This window comes from Nicotiana tabacum, chromosome 14 (assembly GCF_000715075.1).
Source record: "Nicotiana tabacum cultivar K326 chromosome 14, ASM71507v2, whole genome shotgun sequence".
In the NCBI taxonomy this organism is placed as follows: Eukaryota; Viridiplantae; Streptophyta; class Magnoliopsida; order Solanales; family Solanaceae; genus Nicotiana; species Nicotiana tabacum.
The window spans coordinates 32,088,858-32,102,908 of record NC_134093.1 but is presented as its reverse complement, the minus strand read 5'-3'; the positions used below and the strand labels follow the sequence as shown (position 1 = coordinate 32,102,908).

Below are 14,051 nucleotides of genomic sequence, written 5' to 3'. Positions count from 1 at the left end.
CACCTAAAGCGGAAGGAGGAAAGGTATTAAGAGAATTTAGAGTGCAAGGAATGTCGGATGCGATCATACCAGCACTAACGCACCGGATCCCATCAGAACTCCGAAGTTAAGCGTGCTTGGGCGAGAGTAGTACTAGGATGGGTGACCCCTGGGAAGTCCTCGTGTTGCATCCCTCTTTTTAGGCAAAATTTATATCTTACTTCTTTTAATGTATCGGCGGTATGTCTAATAAATTCACAAATGAGTTTTAAGCAGTGTAAACGAAATAGATATTTTTTTTTACACGAAATAACAATATTTCTGAAGGTAATAGTTATTAAAAAAATCAAAAAATCAATATATAGTAAATAAGGAAAATATTTACGGGCTTAACAACGCTGCACTTGACACGTCACTACGCCTTGGCCTCGAAGGCGACATCCGTAAAATGCCTAGTTGCGACGTCGCCGTTCCATGCGGCCTAGTGTGATAGGCATGTAGCTAGGCCTTACGGGCCCTCTAATTGTGATATTATCGTCGAGCGCGGCTTGTTGTTGTTGGTCAATGCCTTTGCGAGCGAAAAATAGTGGAAATCAAAAGAGGAATTGCGTAAAACGGATAAATGAGCGTAAAGTTATGTCGTTTGAAGGTTTTACATCTTCGCACCTAAAGCGGAAGGAGGAAAGGTATTAAGAGAATTTAGAGTGCAAGGAATGTCGGATGCGATCATACCAGCACTAACGCACCGGATCCCATCAGAACTCCGAAGTTAAGCGTGCTTGGGCGAGAGTAGTACTAGGATGGGTGACCCCCTGGGAAGTCCTCGTGTTGCATCCCTCTTTTTAGGCAAAATTTATATCTTACTTCTTTTAATGTATCGGCGGTATGTCTAATAAATTCACAAATGAGTTTTAAGCAGTGTAAACGAAATAGATATTTTTTTTACACGAAATAACAATATTTTTGAAGGTAATAGTTATTAAAAAAATCAAAAAATCAATATATAGTAAATAAGGAAAATATTTACGGGCTTAACAACGCTGCACTTGACACGTCACTACGCCTTGGCCTCGAAGGCGACATCCGTAAAATGCCTAGTTGCGACGTCGCCGTTCCATGCGGCCTAGTGTGATAGGCATGTAGCTAGGCCTTACGGGCCCTCTAATTGTGATATTATCGTCGAGCGCGGCTTGTTGTTGTTGGTCAATGCCTTTGCCAGCGAAAAATAGTGGAAATCAAAAGAGGAATTGCGTAAAACGGATAAATGAGCGTAAAGTTATGTCGTTTGAAGGTTTTACATCTTCGCACCTAAAGCGGAAGGAGGAAAGGTATTAAGAGAATTTAGAGTGCAAGAAATGTCGGATGCGATCATACCAGCACTAACGCACCGGATCCCATCAGAACCCCGAAGTCAAGCGTGCTTGGGCGAGAGTAGTACTAGGATGGGTGACCCCCTGGGAAGTCCTCGTGTTGCATCCCTCTTTTTAGGCAAAATTTATATCTTACTTCTTTTAATGTATCGGCGGTATGTCTAATAAATTCACAAATGAGTTTTAAGCAGTGTAAACGAAATAGATATTTTTTTTTACACGAAATAACAATATTTTTGAAGGTAATAGTTATTAAAAAAATCAAAAAATCAATATATAGTAAATAAGGAAAATATTTACGGGCTTAACAACGCTGCACTTGACACGTCACTACGCCTTGGCCTCGAAGGCGACATCCGTAAAATGCCTAGTTGCGACGTCGCCGTTCCATGCGGCCTAGTGTGATAGGCATGTAGCTAGGCCTTACGGGCCCTCTAATTGTGATATTATCGTCGAGCGCGGCTTGTTGTTGTTGGTCAATGCCTTTGCCAGCGAAAAATAGTGGAAATCAAAAGAGGAATTGCGTAAAACGGATAAATGAGCGTAAAGTTATGTCGTTTGAAGGTTTTACATCTTCGCACCTAAAGCGGAAGGAGGAAAGGTATTAAGAGAATTTAGAGTGCAAGAAATGTCGGATGCGATCATACCAGCACTAACGCACCGGATCCCATCAGAACTCCGAAGTTAAGCGTGCTTGGGCGAGAGTAGTACTAGGATGGGTGACCCCCTGGGAAGTCCTCGTGTTGCATCCCTCTTTTTAGGCAAAATTTATATCTTACTTCTTTTAATGTATCGGCGGTATGTCTAATAAATTCACAAATGAGTTTTAAGCAGTGTAAACGAAATAGATATTTTTTTTTACACGAAATAACAATATTTTTGAAGGTAATAGTTATTAAAAAAAATCAAAAAATCAATATATAGTAAATAAGGAAAATATTTAGGGGCTTAACAACGCTGCACTTGACACGTCACTACGCCTTGGCCTCGAAGGCGACATCCGTAAAATGCCTAGTTGCGACGTCGCCGTTCCATGCGGCCTAGTGTGATAGGCATGTAGCTAGGCCTTACGGGCCCTCTAATTGTGATATTATCGTCGAGAAATTTTTTTCGGGATTTGAGACGTGGGTCCCACTGTCGAATAATTTAATGAATTTTGGATTTTTTTCGAAAAATTTACAAATTCATATGAAATTTATTCCTATGATTCGTATTGAGTATATTGAATTATTTGTGAATAGAGTTGAAGCTTTCGGAGATAAATTCTAAAAGGAAAAGTTGTGGTTGAATAATTGATTGGAATTTGCAAAGCGAGGTAAGTGTCGTGGTTAACCTTGACTTGAGGGAATAGAACCCTTAAATTATTTGTTATGTGAATTGCATGTGAACAACGTATAGGCGAGGTGACGAGTGTCTATACGTCGTCAAATTAATTGTTTGCCTGCTTACTTGAAAGATTATAAATTATTTTAAACTATGAATTAATTATTATAATAATTATTTCTCTCATATTCTTTGTCAAATATTAATTCTTGAATTCCTGCATTAATTGTTACAAGCTATTTGAATTATGTACCTTAATTGTTAATTGACATTTAGCATATTAAATATTAAACTGCATATTTTCTCTCTGATTTCCATAATAATTTGCTATGTGCCTCTGTTTGTTTCATAATTAAATCATAAATTATTGTATGCTTGTTGCGTTATAATTTTATATTAACTGTTGCACTTATTGGGGGAATTTCTTCTATAAGAATTGGTAAATGAATATGTTGGAGGAGCGGGGTGCACGCCGCAATAGAATTGATTATAATGAACATATTGGAAGATCGGGTTGCACGCCGCAACAGACTTATTAAAAGTCTATATTGAAGGATCGGGTTGCACGCCGCAACAGACTTATTAAAAGTCTATATTGGAGGATCGGATTGCACGCCGCAACAGACTTATTTAAAAGTCTCTCTCTCTCTCTCTCTCTCTCTCTCTCTCTCTCTCTCTCATATATATATATATATATATATATATATATATATATATATATATATATATATATATATATATATATATATACTATATTGAAATAAATATACAACAGTCTTATTAAAAATTCATATTGGAGGATCGGGTTGCACGCCGCAACAGACTTATTTAAAAGTCGATATACATATATATATTGGCGGATCGAGTTGCACGCCGCAACAGACTTGATTAAAATGAATATATTGGAGGAGCGGGTTGCACGCCGCAACAGAATTGAATGTGAATATATTGTGAGAGCGGGTTGCACGCTGCAACAGAATTGATGGAAATGACAATTGGTTATGACTACTGAGTTGGCTTCAATTATTATAAATGAATTACCTGATTTATTTCTATTATTGTTGTTGTTACTAATATTGCGTACAGGTTAATGTAAGTGACCCGCCTTAGCCTCGTCACTACTTCGTCGAGGTTAGGCTCAGCACTTACCAATACATGGGGTCGGTTGTACTGATACTACACTTTGCACTTCTTGTGCAGATTTTGGAGTTTCAAAATTAATATACAGGAAAAACTCCCGAGGTACCGCCTCGTAGTCTCAAAAGTAAATGTTCAGGGAGAACTCCCGAGGAACCGCCTCGTAGTCTCAAAAGTAAACACACAGCTCAAACCGATAAATGCAACAACTAACAGCAAGATTTCTATAGTTATATTGATAAAGAACAATGAAAAACAGGAATCAACTAGACATGCTTCACAGAGTTCATATAAGCAGTTAAAGTACGTAGACATGCGATATTAGACTAAGCAGGATAACTACACATACTGAAATAGCTCAATTAAGAATGAAAATAGACTAATATTCATTTAAACGGTATAACTCAAATGAAAGGGAAAGCATTTTGCTACTAAAATCTTTTTTATGTAAAAAATGGTGAAACTAATCATAATGTTTTTCAGGTATTAACTATTAAGAATCAACGATCACAACGATAACACAAATCATCACGTAAATGAGATTGGAGTTGTAGTTTAGAGGTAACAACGTCACCAATAAACCCTACTATTTAATAGTAGGGTACTGATCTCACCAACCGAGGATCGGGCGTTTATTAAGATGTCGAAGATTTCTCTTAAAAGTAAATAGTAATGCTTTTCCTTTCAAGCCTTCTACCTTATAGTTTATAAATGTTATCTCACTTATCTTTTATTTTCTCTCAAGATTTAATTTGAGTTGTTATTTCAGTAATTGCATTTCCTCTAGTTCCCCTCTTCTTCTCTCTATTTAATTATTTTTCTCCAAGTATTGATCATGGGCTCACCGCCTCATCCCCACATTTAAAAAGGAAAAAAATAAGTTTTTTTTCCTTCTTAAAACCATATAAATAAGCTTTCGAGAAAATCAATTTAAGTAGAGGATAACTCTACTATCATGTACATATATTTTCTTTAAAAGAAAAAGATGAGATAATATATATTTTTCGAAGTTGTAATCGACCCTTTTTCATCTCGCTTAAGGTTCGTTCTTTTAAAAAAATGGTGCTTTCTCTTGAGAATGATACATGAGATAAGGATAATAATTCCGTAATAAAGTTTAGAATTAACTTTATTTCATGTTTGTTTGGGATATTAGCTAATTTTAAAATAAATTTTATATTAAAATAACGGAATTAGTTATCTTATAAAAAAAAGTGAAATAACTAATCACATTGATATATCAAACATTTTACCAAACGACCCCTTAGTGATAACGTGACGCAGTAGTTTTACTCATCATGTGATTTACTGTTTGGACTATTTGAAAAGCACTTATTCGAATCCAGCGAAAAGCTAAGTCAATTAGTAAGTTGGAGAGTTATCTAGATACCTCATTAGTACCACCTCTTTCTTGTGTACGTCTAATATTTTGGATATCCATTCGCAGTTCTGAAGTCCCTGTCTATTTTATTTTAGATGTATGTTTATTTTCAGACAGCTTTATTTATTCAGACCTTTATTTGTATTTACTCTAGAAGCTCGTGCACTTGTGACACCAATTCTGGGATGGTAATTAGACACCGCCGTTTTTATGGATTATTTCACTATATTTCAAATTTTGCTTTCGCATTTATTTCTTTGATTATTAATAATTTAAAGATCGTTTAAAAATTGGTTAATATTATTATAACGTTGACTTGCCTAGCAAGTGAAATATTAGGCGCCATCACGGTCCGAAGGTGGGAATTTAGGATCGTGTCACCTCCACCCGCATATATTAGGGTGAGGCGGTAGGGCCGCTTTGTGTAGGGATTGTATGGCCACTCAAAGATTTTATTAGCCCATGTTATCATTACTGACCCGAAATGATCTTCCGACCCAACTTATTTACAACTTGTAGCTATTGTCTATTTTCGGTACATTTATCTTTCCAAGACCACATTCTCACAGCCTTTTTATCTTTCTTTCATTCTATCCAATACACAGATCTTTCTTCCCATTACCATTTTCAATCCTTTCCTCTCTCTTTCTCACCTTTTTCTTTTACTGTGTCTTCTTCGTCTTTCTTTTTTCTTTATTTGGTTTTTTTCCCTTCATTTTCCTGCCCTTCTCTATCTCTTATTTCAGATTTATATTTTTTTCTCTTTATTTTTTACTTCGCACTGAAAATACTTGTTTGAGTACCTAGAAAGATCACAATTTTTTTAATTCAATTCTTAGAAATTTCAATTACGATGCATGATACAAGACTGGCAACAAAAGTCGTGGGGCTTTCTAGTCAAATGACGCTGTATAGTCACTGTAAAAATAATAGCCGGAAAAATATATAAAAACTGTATATTTTTTGTATATATATACATTCTTTATGTTATATACAAAAATTATACAGTTTTATACACTTTTTGCACATGCGGCGTGACAAGGCGGGATATATATATATATATATATATATATATATATATATATATATATATATATATATATATATATATACACACACACACACACAATGTATTAAATATTTTATATACACATATATAGAGTTGTACATATATACGATAATTTGTATTATAGTTTTATATAAAAGTTATATGTATATTATTATGCTATGTATAAAAGTTGTATATACATTGTATCCTAAGTTTGGCAATGTACTTTGTGTATATTGAGTGTATTCCGAACGTGTTTGTGTATCCAAGGCTATATTGAATTTTTTTATACATGATTATATAGTGTATATATACTACACAATATGTATATAGTATAATATATACAAATTATATACATAATTTATACATGATTGATACATATCGTGCAATTATATTTTTGTATAAAAATTGTATATAAACTGTTATATGTGTATAGAAGATGTATATTTACAGTTATATAGTATTTAAAAGTTTTATATACAGTATTTTCCGAGTTTGATAATGTATTCTTAGTGTATTCCGAGCGTATTGTATATTTTAAGTGTATAATATATATATATATATATATATATATATATATATATATATATATATATATATATATATATATATATATATATATATATAGAGAGAGAGAGAGAGAGAGAGAGAGAGAGAGAGAGAGAGAGTTTTCTTCTTCTTTTTTGTAATAAATTTTTTGTATGAATTCTCAGTCTTTCTCTTTTAGTTACTTCTTAAAAGTTGTATAAAGTTGTAGTTTTATATAAAAATTATATATACACTCATATAAAGTTGTATATACATGGTACTTGTATATTAATTTTATATAGAAGTTGTAATGACACTGTTATACAATGTTAAAACTATATATGCAATGTATACTAAGTTTGGCATCGTGTCATTTGTGTATATTGAGTGTATCCGAGTGTGTTTGTGTATCTAAAGTATATCTTGTATACATTGTGAAATGTACATCTCTCTCTCTCACACACACATATAATCTCGTTATCTGTGTGTATTTTTTCTTCTTGAGTTGAGTTTTTAAGTAAGTTTTTCTCTTTTGAAAAATATTTTATTTTTTTGAATTCACCAGCTTTTTGGACTTTTGACCGAATTGTTTTGTTTGTGTAAAATTAAAAACTTATTTGACTGAAATAGTTTTATACTTTATATTACTTTGAATTGAAGATATATTTTTTATTATTGTAATTGAGATTTCTAAGATAAAAAATCACTTGAAATACTTGACATGGCTTAGAATGCGACTACTGTGATTTTTATTTCACTGGCTAGCTGTTATAATTAGTTTTTAGCTTCAAATTGCATAATAGATTTGTGGGCTAGAGCTTGTCAAAAGTTTCAGCTGAGTGGCTAAAAGTGAAATTGCCTAAAAAATAAACCAAAGTTAGAGTCATTCAATAATAGTTCATTAATCAAGATTAATAAAAAAGTATAATTAAAAAAACTCAGGTATTAATTATTAGGTGAGAAAAATAATTAAGATTATCTTATATTATTTTAATATTACTTAGTTTTTGTTTATAGTCAACTTTAAATTCAACTAGAGTTATGTTCACTTAAAATTTGGTAAATCAGTTTTGGACAATCTCTCTTCGTATTCAAGTTGATTATAGCATTTTTTTGAGCCGCGAAGAAGCTATGGGTTGATCAAAATCGGGGTTAAATGCATGTGTTATTTAGATTCATAATTTACATCAATATTTTACTTTCAAATTTTATCCTATTAGTGTTTGCTTATATGTTTGAAAATTTCTATGTGACAAGATTTCTTCCTTTATTGATATATTTTAATATAACTAATATTATTCATTTTCAAGAACTTACGTTTTTAAATTTTTATTTTCTAACTCAATTATATTATTTAATAATATATTATTTATTGTTAAATTATATACTTAGTAAGGTGGACGCTTATGTTGAGACTAGTATCAAATATAAACAAGAACTACAAAATAGATTCTTCATTGAAAAACTCTAACGAAAATCCAGTGTTTATACCCTTTGAGTCTTTGACCTTGGGAATTCGCACGTGGCTCTGTTACGTAACATGACGGCAAACATCATCTCTTTTTCCAAACGGACACGCATTTTCTTCTATTTCTTTCAGTTTCGAAGCTGAACTGAAAAATACTCTTCAAAATGAACCCAACATCTATGTCTATACAAGCATCACTTCCCCATGATATTGCCCTCAAAATTGCTTCTTCTCTTCAGGTAACTTCTTTTCTCCTTTTTTTTCCTTGAAAGATATTGACTTTATCCACTTTCTAATTGTCGGTTGTCAGAGAAAATTTTTCTTGGTTCTAGGTTCTTTTTTTAATTAGATTATGCTTCAAAGGAATTGAGTTTATTGATTTTCTGAGTTCTGTGTTGTTAAAAAAGGTTATGCCCTTTTGCTTTGAAAGGAATTGAATTTATTGGCAACAATTTGTTTTCTTCCCCCCCCCCCCCCCCCCCAATTTTTTCTTTGTCTTTCTAATTTGCTATTTTTTCTTGAAAGGGGTTGAATTTATTGGCTTTCTGGTTTCTGTATTTTGGAAAATTTTGGTCTTGATTATGGGTATTTTTTTTCTTTTTTGAACTATAATTTTGAAGGTAGCTGATCTTTGCTCATTGGGGAGTTGCTCTCAGTTTTGGTGGGAGTTATGTGGGTCTGATTATATATGGGAGTCTCTTTGTAGAGAAAGATGGCCTGCTCTTTCTCTGGAGATTGAGGAGTCTTCATCTTTTGACAACCAGACTCATGAGGTTAATACTGAAGTGAACTCTCTTTATCTGCTTTAAGTAGATTGAAATATAAATGCATATGCACATTTAGTTTATTGGCTTGCAATGAGTTATTTACGTTTTGCAAAATTCTGACAGCAGTGGCGGAACTAGAGGGTCCCTTCGTTGGAATATTACACCGTATATACAAGGTCAAATTATTTTTTAGGTATATATAGTAGATGTTGAATCTCCTTGGCTTCTTCGCGTATTTACTTCATTATATTTTGAATCCCCTTAGTGAAAATTTTGGCAGATTCAACAGTGACTAGTGGCAGACCGAGGATTTTCACTAGGGGGTCAAAATATAAAGAAGTCAACCTACGAAGAAGCCAAGGGGTATCAATATATATACACCCCGACGACCGAATACATGTGGCTTCGCCAGTGACGATACCAAGAATTTCGTTAACGGTGTTCAAGATTTAATATATACGTATAATAAGTAATATGTAACCTATATACATAGTAAAATTTCCGGTGAATGGTGTTCGCTCTGCCCCTGTGTTCACTAAATCTTTTGTACTGTGGTATTTTATGTTTTCCTGTGTATATAAGGTTGGAATTAGCATGAAGTGAAAACCCCTCAACAAAGTTTCATTCTTTTTTATTGATATGAAGGAATGTAATCTATGGTCCTCCTTCGACAGTGCTTGCCACTTTGGTATCGATTGATCAGTCACCTTTTATATGTTTGAGGTCTTGAACCTTGGTGTCTCTCTGTCTCAGTGTGTCTTTAGTTTGAGTCATATAAATTGATGCGAAAAATATCCATTTTTTACTTTTCCAGTTATAAATGCAGGAATGGAGAGTGTTTTATATAAGGAAGCACAATGAAATGGCAGGAAAAGCAGCAGGCGTAATTGAGTTTGTTGACCGCTGTTTGGCATTTGAGTCAATTGAGGTTGGGCATTATCTAAAAGCAGTTAGAGAACTGGATTCAATGCAGTTTGGATTCGAAGATGTCCAAACATTCTTCCTTAAATCCAAGCACAATGTGCTGCTGAACTTGATTGGTTTGCACTACTGCATTATCTGGCTTGGTTTGCCGGTAACTACTTTAACTGAATGCCTACTTTTGTTACAAACCTGCTAACTGCGCCAACTTTTCCATTTATGCAGGCAGTGAATAGGTGTTTATACCACTTGAACGTTTTTGCTGAAAAATAAATGACAGATTTGATTTGTGTTTTACTGCTTGATCTGTTATAGGAGCTAGATCTTTTAGTTGACTCTGATACCAGCACAGTCTTCTTCATAGGGGTTAGAAACTTTTTATTTTCCTTAGCAGGGCGGTGGAAATATTTATCTATGCACTGTAAATAGATTATGGATTCATTTTGTCTAGTTAATGTATCAAAAAGTTAGTTTCAAATAATGATATTGGAGTAAATTAGACAATTGCATGATATTGGAGTAAATTAGACAATTGCTTATACGATAATTGATTTATTCCTTTTAGACTCCCGTAAAATTGTTTTGTACAAATATTAATTTTTTTCCTTTGATAGACGTTTTGCATCCTGAAGTGGATATATGTGCTGAAACACAGCCTAATTATGCTAGCGTCTCTGTATCTCTCTCTCTCTCTCTTGCTGTCTGTCTGCCTGCGTTTTAGCAGGACTCACTTTTTTGATAGGCTACAGAGGATCATAAAACTCCTGCTTAATTTCTTTCTTTATTCTTAAAACTCCTACTTACTACAACTAATGCTATTTAAACATTTAAATCTATAGCTTAAGGGTGTAAGTTAGACCGTGTAGAAATGAAGTGGTAACTGTCGTAAGAGTCAGATTGGGTTGTAGGTACTCTTTTACTAAATGAACAACTGCTTGCAGCTGGATCTTTTCCTTATGAAATTATGTGCTCTCTGTCCATCTTCTGTGTATGGCGCAATTGGCATGTACATCTGCGTTTATCTCTATAAACAGTGATTAAAACTTGATCATCTGGCACTAGAGTAGCATCTTGCTCGCACCAAGACTTGATCTGGTATCAGCCTTATGGTCTATGTTCCTATTTCCTAAGGACGCTTCATTTCCAAGACTTGCAAGAGTTATTCTAAGTTTTAAGCAGGCCCTCTTCGTTCTCTGTTGTTGCTGGAATTCTAGTTCCTTGGACTGTGAATAGTTTTATTGCATGTGACGTTACGTTAGTTACCTAGCTTCACCCTGGAATCAGCTTCTTGAAGTTATTTGATGTTTATTTATCTCTACTAGGGTGAATGTGTCATGGAAGTCCTAAGTAACTACAATATTTCACAAAGGCAAGTACGTGTACAATGGTGGAAGCTCGGGAGGTGGTTTTATGGCTTTCGTTTGCGCGATGAATTACACACACGTACTGTCTATTTAGAAGATGTTGCGATAGGGAAGGAGGAAGAAGTTCTCGGGGTACTTCACCGAGGTGCAGTACATGAGGTGATACGTGTTCAGATCTCAGCTGCTAAACCTGCATACACATCCTGGTCATTCCAAAGTGCACAAGACCCCAACTAGTAAAAGGTTATTGTATATCATGTATATATCGGTTGTAAGTAATTCACCTATACTTCTGCATAAGATAAAAATGAATAATTGTAAACTCTGATGAAGTTTACTTATAATGTATCCTTTTATATTTATGTTCTTGTAAATAACAAAATCTCACGGGGAAAGAAGCCTGTGTTAATTGTAAATTTGATGATTGTCGTGTGTGGAAAGCTGCAATGCCACATTGTTTGTATTCTTTTACTCGAGAAGTAATTAGTCTTGTGTTTGTCTCTTTACTTGATTTGATTCTTTTCATATTTCATATTTGAACTCAATGAATATACGAGAGGTTTTAGGAAGGCAATGCCAAATCATGAGCCTATGCATTGAGCTCATACGGAAGTTGCAGGATGTCTTGGGATCTTTTTGTTCATATACTCTATTTCAATCTTATTTATTCGAATTGTCTGAGCTATATTATATATCAGTTTTATTTGTGTAATCTTTGCAATTTCTATACAATTTCTATAGGAAGTCTCCTACCAGACGTTGCCTTTCACTATAGGCTCCCTTTTCCCGGCTGAACTCTGTCATGGGGTGGAGGGTGGATGTGGGGGGCTGTGATACGTGAAATGAAGCGCTGGGGTAGGGTGAGGGGTGGGGGTTTTGGGATAGGGGAATTAGTACGTGTGTAGCAGTTTTCCTATAAAATGCCTAACATCAAGGAATCCTTAATTATCACTATAAATTGTATATAAACTAGTAATTGTATATAAAATGCCTAAATAGTGAAGTTAAATAAGTTTTTAAATAAGTACGGATGCCCATTATTGCATCAATAAGCCGGCATTAATGTTTTACGTGTTAATCCCAAAATTGGGTTACACGTACAGAGGATGTTCAGTTATGTTGATATCCTACCTACCAACTGTTTGTGTGAAAGTTTGCAAAAGAGGTTTATAGTTGACTTGAATCATTCTATCTTTTGCCGTAAGATTTTGGATTGAATGTTCAAATTCTCTGATATATAGTGAAGTGAGAAAGTGCCTTAAATTACCATTTGCTGAGTTCATCAGGTCTTGAAAATCTGCTTTAATACTTTATAGATTGTTAATCGACTTATCAAAGGGATGGTTTCAACAAGGAAACTTTTCACGACATAACAAAATTATATAGTTCTAGGGTGCATCAAGGTTCAGTCTTCGGGGTTGTGTAATTAATAGTACTTGATATTACTAACCGTGCTAACCTTGATATGGAAGTTATTCTTGAGCGCAATGCTTATAACTTCCTTCCAAACCTTGCGGCTACTGAAGTTCCATTTACAAATGGATAAGATTCCAGTCTAGTATATAAGAGGTCTAGAAAAGAAAGAAACAATAATCACTTTCTTGTTCTATCAAGAGGGTGTTACGGTGATTCGTAGATTTTTTGAAGGATGGATATATGGAATGAAATATTGTAGAATGAGTCTTGTTCCAAGAAAGAAAAAGAACATAAAGAGGCATTACACAAGTACCATGAGGATCTAGGCATTTCTCCTTTACATCAACAACAAAAAAACTCGGAGGAATTTCACAAGTAGGGTTTGAGGAGGATAGTGTGTATGCAGATCTTACCTCTATTCTGGGAAGATAGAGAGGTTGTTTTTGACAAACCCTCAACTCAAGAGGGATGAAAGAAATAATAGAATAGGCATTTCTCATTTGCTTTCGGGTCAATTGGTTTTGTGGCCCATTACAAACTTGTATTTAGTTTTATGATCCCACATGAGACATTTGTTTTTACACATAATAGATCTTTCTTTTACACGTAAGAGATCTAAAAAAGATATTTTCTTAAATTCAACATGTAAAAGGCCATGATGGCCTAAAACCTCTTTGCTTTCATGATTCTACAAGTAAATTTGAAGTCAACTCTAAAACTAAAATTCAAAGTAGATATTGATTCATAAGATATGGAGATTCATGATTGACAAAGATTAAGAAAGCAATTGAAACAGACACTACACAATCAAGAAAAAATGATCCAACGTCGCAATTTATCTTTACTATAAACATGCTCCTTATTTCATCAATTCAACATCTTTGCCTTTTTGAATAGACTTTTATTCAAATCAATAATTCAGAGTAACTGATATGAAAGGAAAGTTAAACAGAGATCTTTCTACAAGTTGAAACTTCAGAATTATTTTGCTTTTACAAATACAATGAGTGATAACAACAAGATGGATTAAAAAAAAAAAAAAAAAAAAAACTAACATCGATAAACCAAGACACCTCTCAGTTTTGGTGGAGAGTGGCAGATGACCATCAACACAAGAGCTAAGACCATCACTAGTATTATCTTCAAGTTGTCATCACCACCATCATCTGATTCTGAGCAGGAGCAACAAGATTTCCCCATTTAGCGCTAATTGAATTAGAGGGAAGACAACAATGGCCTCCAACTTCTAATGGTAAATTGACTTTGGTGGTAGACTTTGATAATTATATTCGTTTGCTTAAACGTGGAAGATTCCACTCTCTTAGGGGGGTGGGAGTGGGTTGGTTTCA

At 34.0% G+C, this 14,051-nt stretch overlaps 1 protein-coding gene and 4 non-coding genes across 6 annotated transcripts; all 5 read left to right on the top strand.

Moving 5' to 3' along the window:
- Positions 1-55: 55 nt before the first annotated feature.
- LOC142169382 (5S ribosomal RNA) lies at positions 56-173 on the top strand. The gene has a single exon (XR_012699085.1). It is a non-coding gene; the product is annotated as a 5S ribosomal RNA (ribosomal RNA).
- A 524-nt stretch (positions 174-697) lies between these two features.
- On the top strand, positions 698-816 carry LOC142169309 (5S ribosomal RNA). The gene has a single exon (XR_012699017.1). It is a non-coding gene; the product is annotated as a 5S ribosomal RNA (ribosomal RNA).
- A 523-nt stretch (positions 817-1,339) lies between these two features.
- Positions 1,340-1,458, top strand: LOC142169390 (5S ribosomal RNA). The gene has a single exon (XR_012699093.1). It is a non-coding gene; the product is annotated as a 5S ribosomal RNA (ribosomal RNA).
- A 524-nt stretch (positions 1,459-1,982) lies between these two features.
- LOC142169200 (5S ribosomal RNA) lies at positions 1,983-2,101 on the top strand. The gene has a single exon (XR_012698916.1). It is a non-coding gene; the product is annotated as a 5S ribosomal RNA (ribosomal RNA).
- Positions 2,102-8,318: 6,217 nt separating this feature from the next.
- Positions 8,319-11,792, top strand: LOC107807955 (uncharacterized). 2 transcript variants are annotated; one of them, XM_016632426.2, is made up of 4 exons: positions 8,319-8,473; positions 8,855-9,007; positions 9,828-10,076; positions 11,245-11,792. In XM_016632426.2, exons 1-4 carry the CDS (start codon positions 8,399-8,401, stop codon positions 11,521-11,523), a joined length of 756 nt encoding a protein of 251 aa, XP_016487912.2. In that variant the 5' UTR covers positions 8,319-8,398; the 3' UTR covers positions 11,524-11,792. The 2 variants fall into 2 exon arrangements, with proteins under 2 accessions (XP_016487912.2, XP_075085559.1); XM_075229458.1 differs by lacking the exon at positions 8,855-9,007 and having other exon boundaries at positions 8,325-8,473.
- Positions 11,793-14,051: the final 2,259 nt, after the last annotated feature.

Coding starts and splice junctions, on each gene's coding strand:
- LOC107807955 (XM_016632426.2), top strand. CDS start 8,399: ATGAACCCAACATCTATGTCTATACAAGCATCACTTCCCCATGATATT. Junction 8,474..8,854: donor AAATTGCTTCTTCTCTTCAG/GTAACTTCTTTT, acceptor ATAATTTTGAAG/GTAGCTGATCTTTGCTCATT. Junction 9,008..9,827: donor TTGACAACCAGACTCATGAG/GTTAATACTGAA, acceptor TTATAAATGCAG/GAATGGAGAGTGTTTTATAT.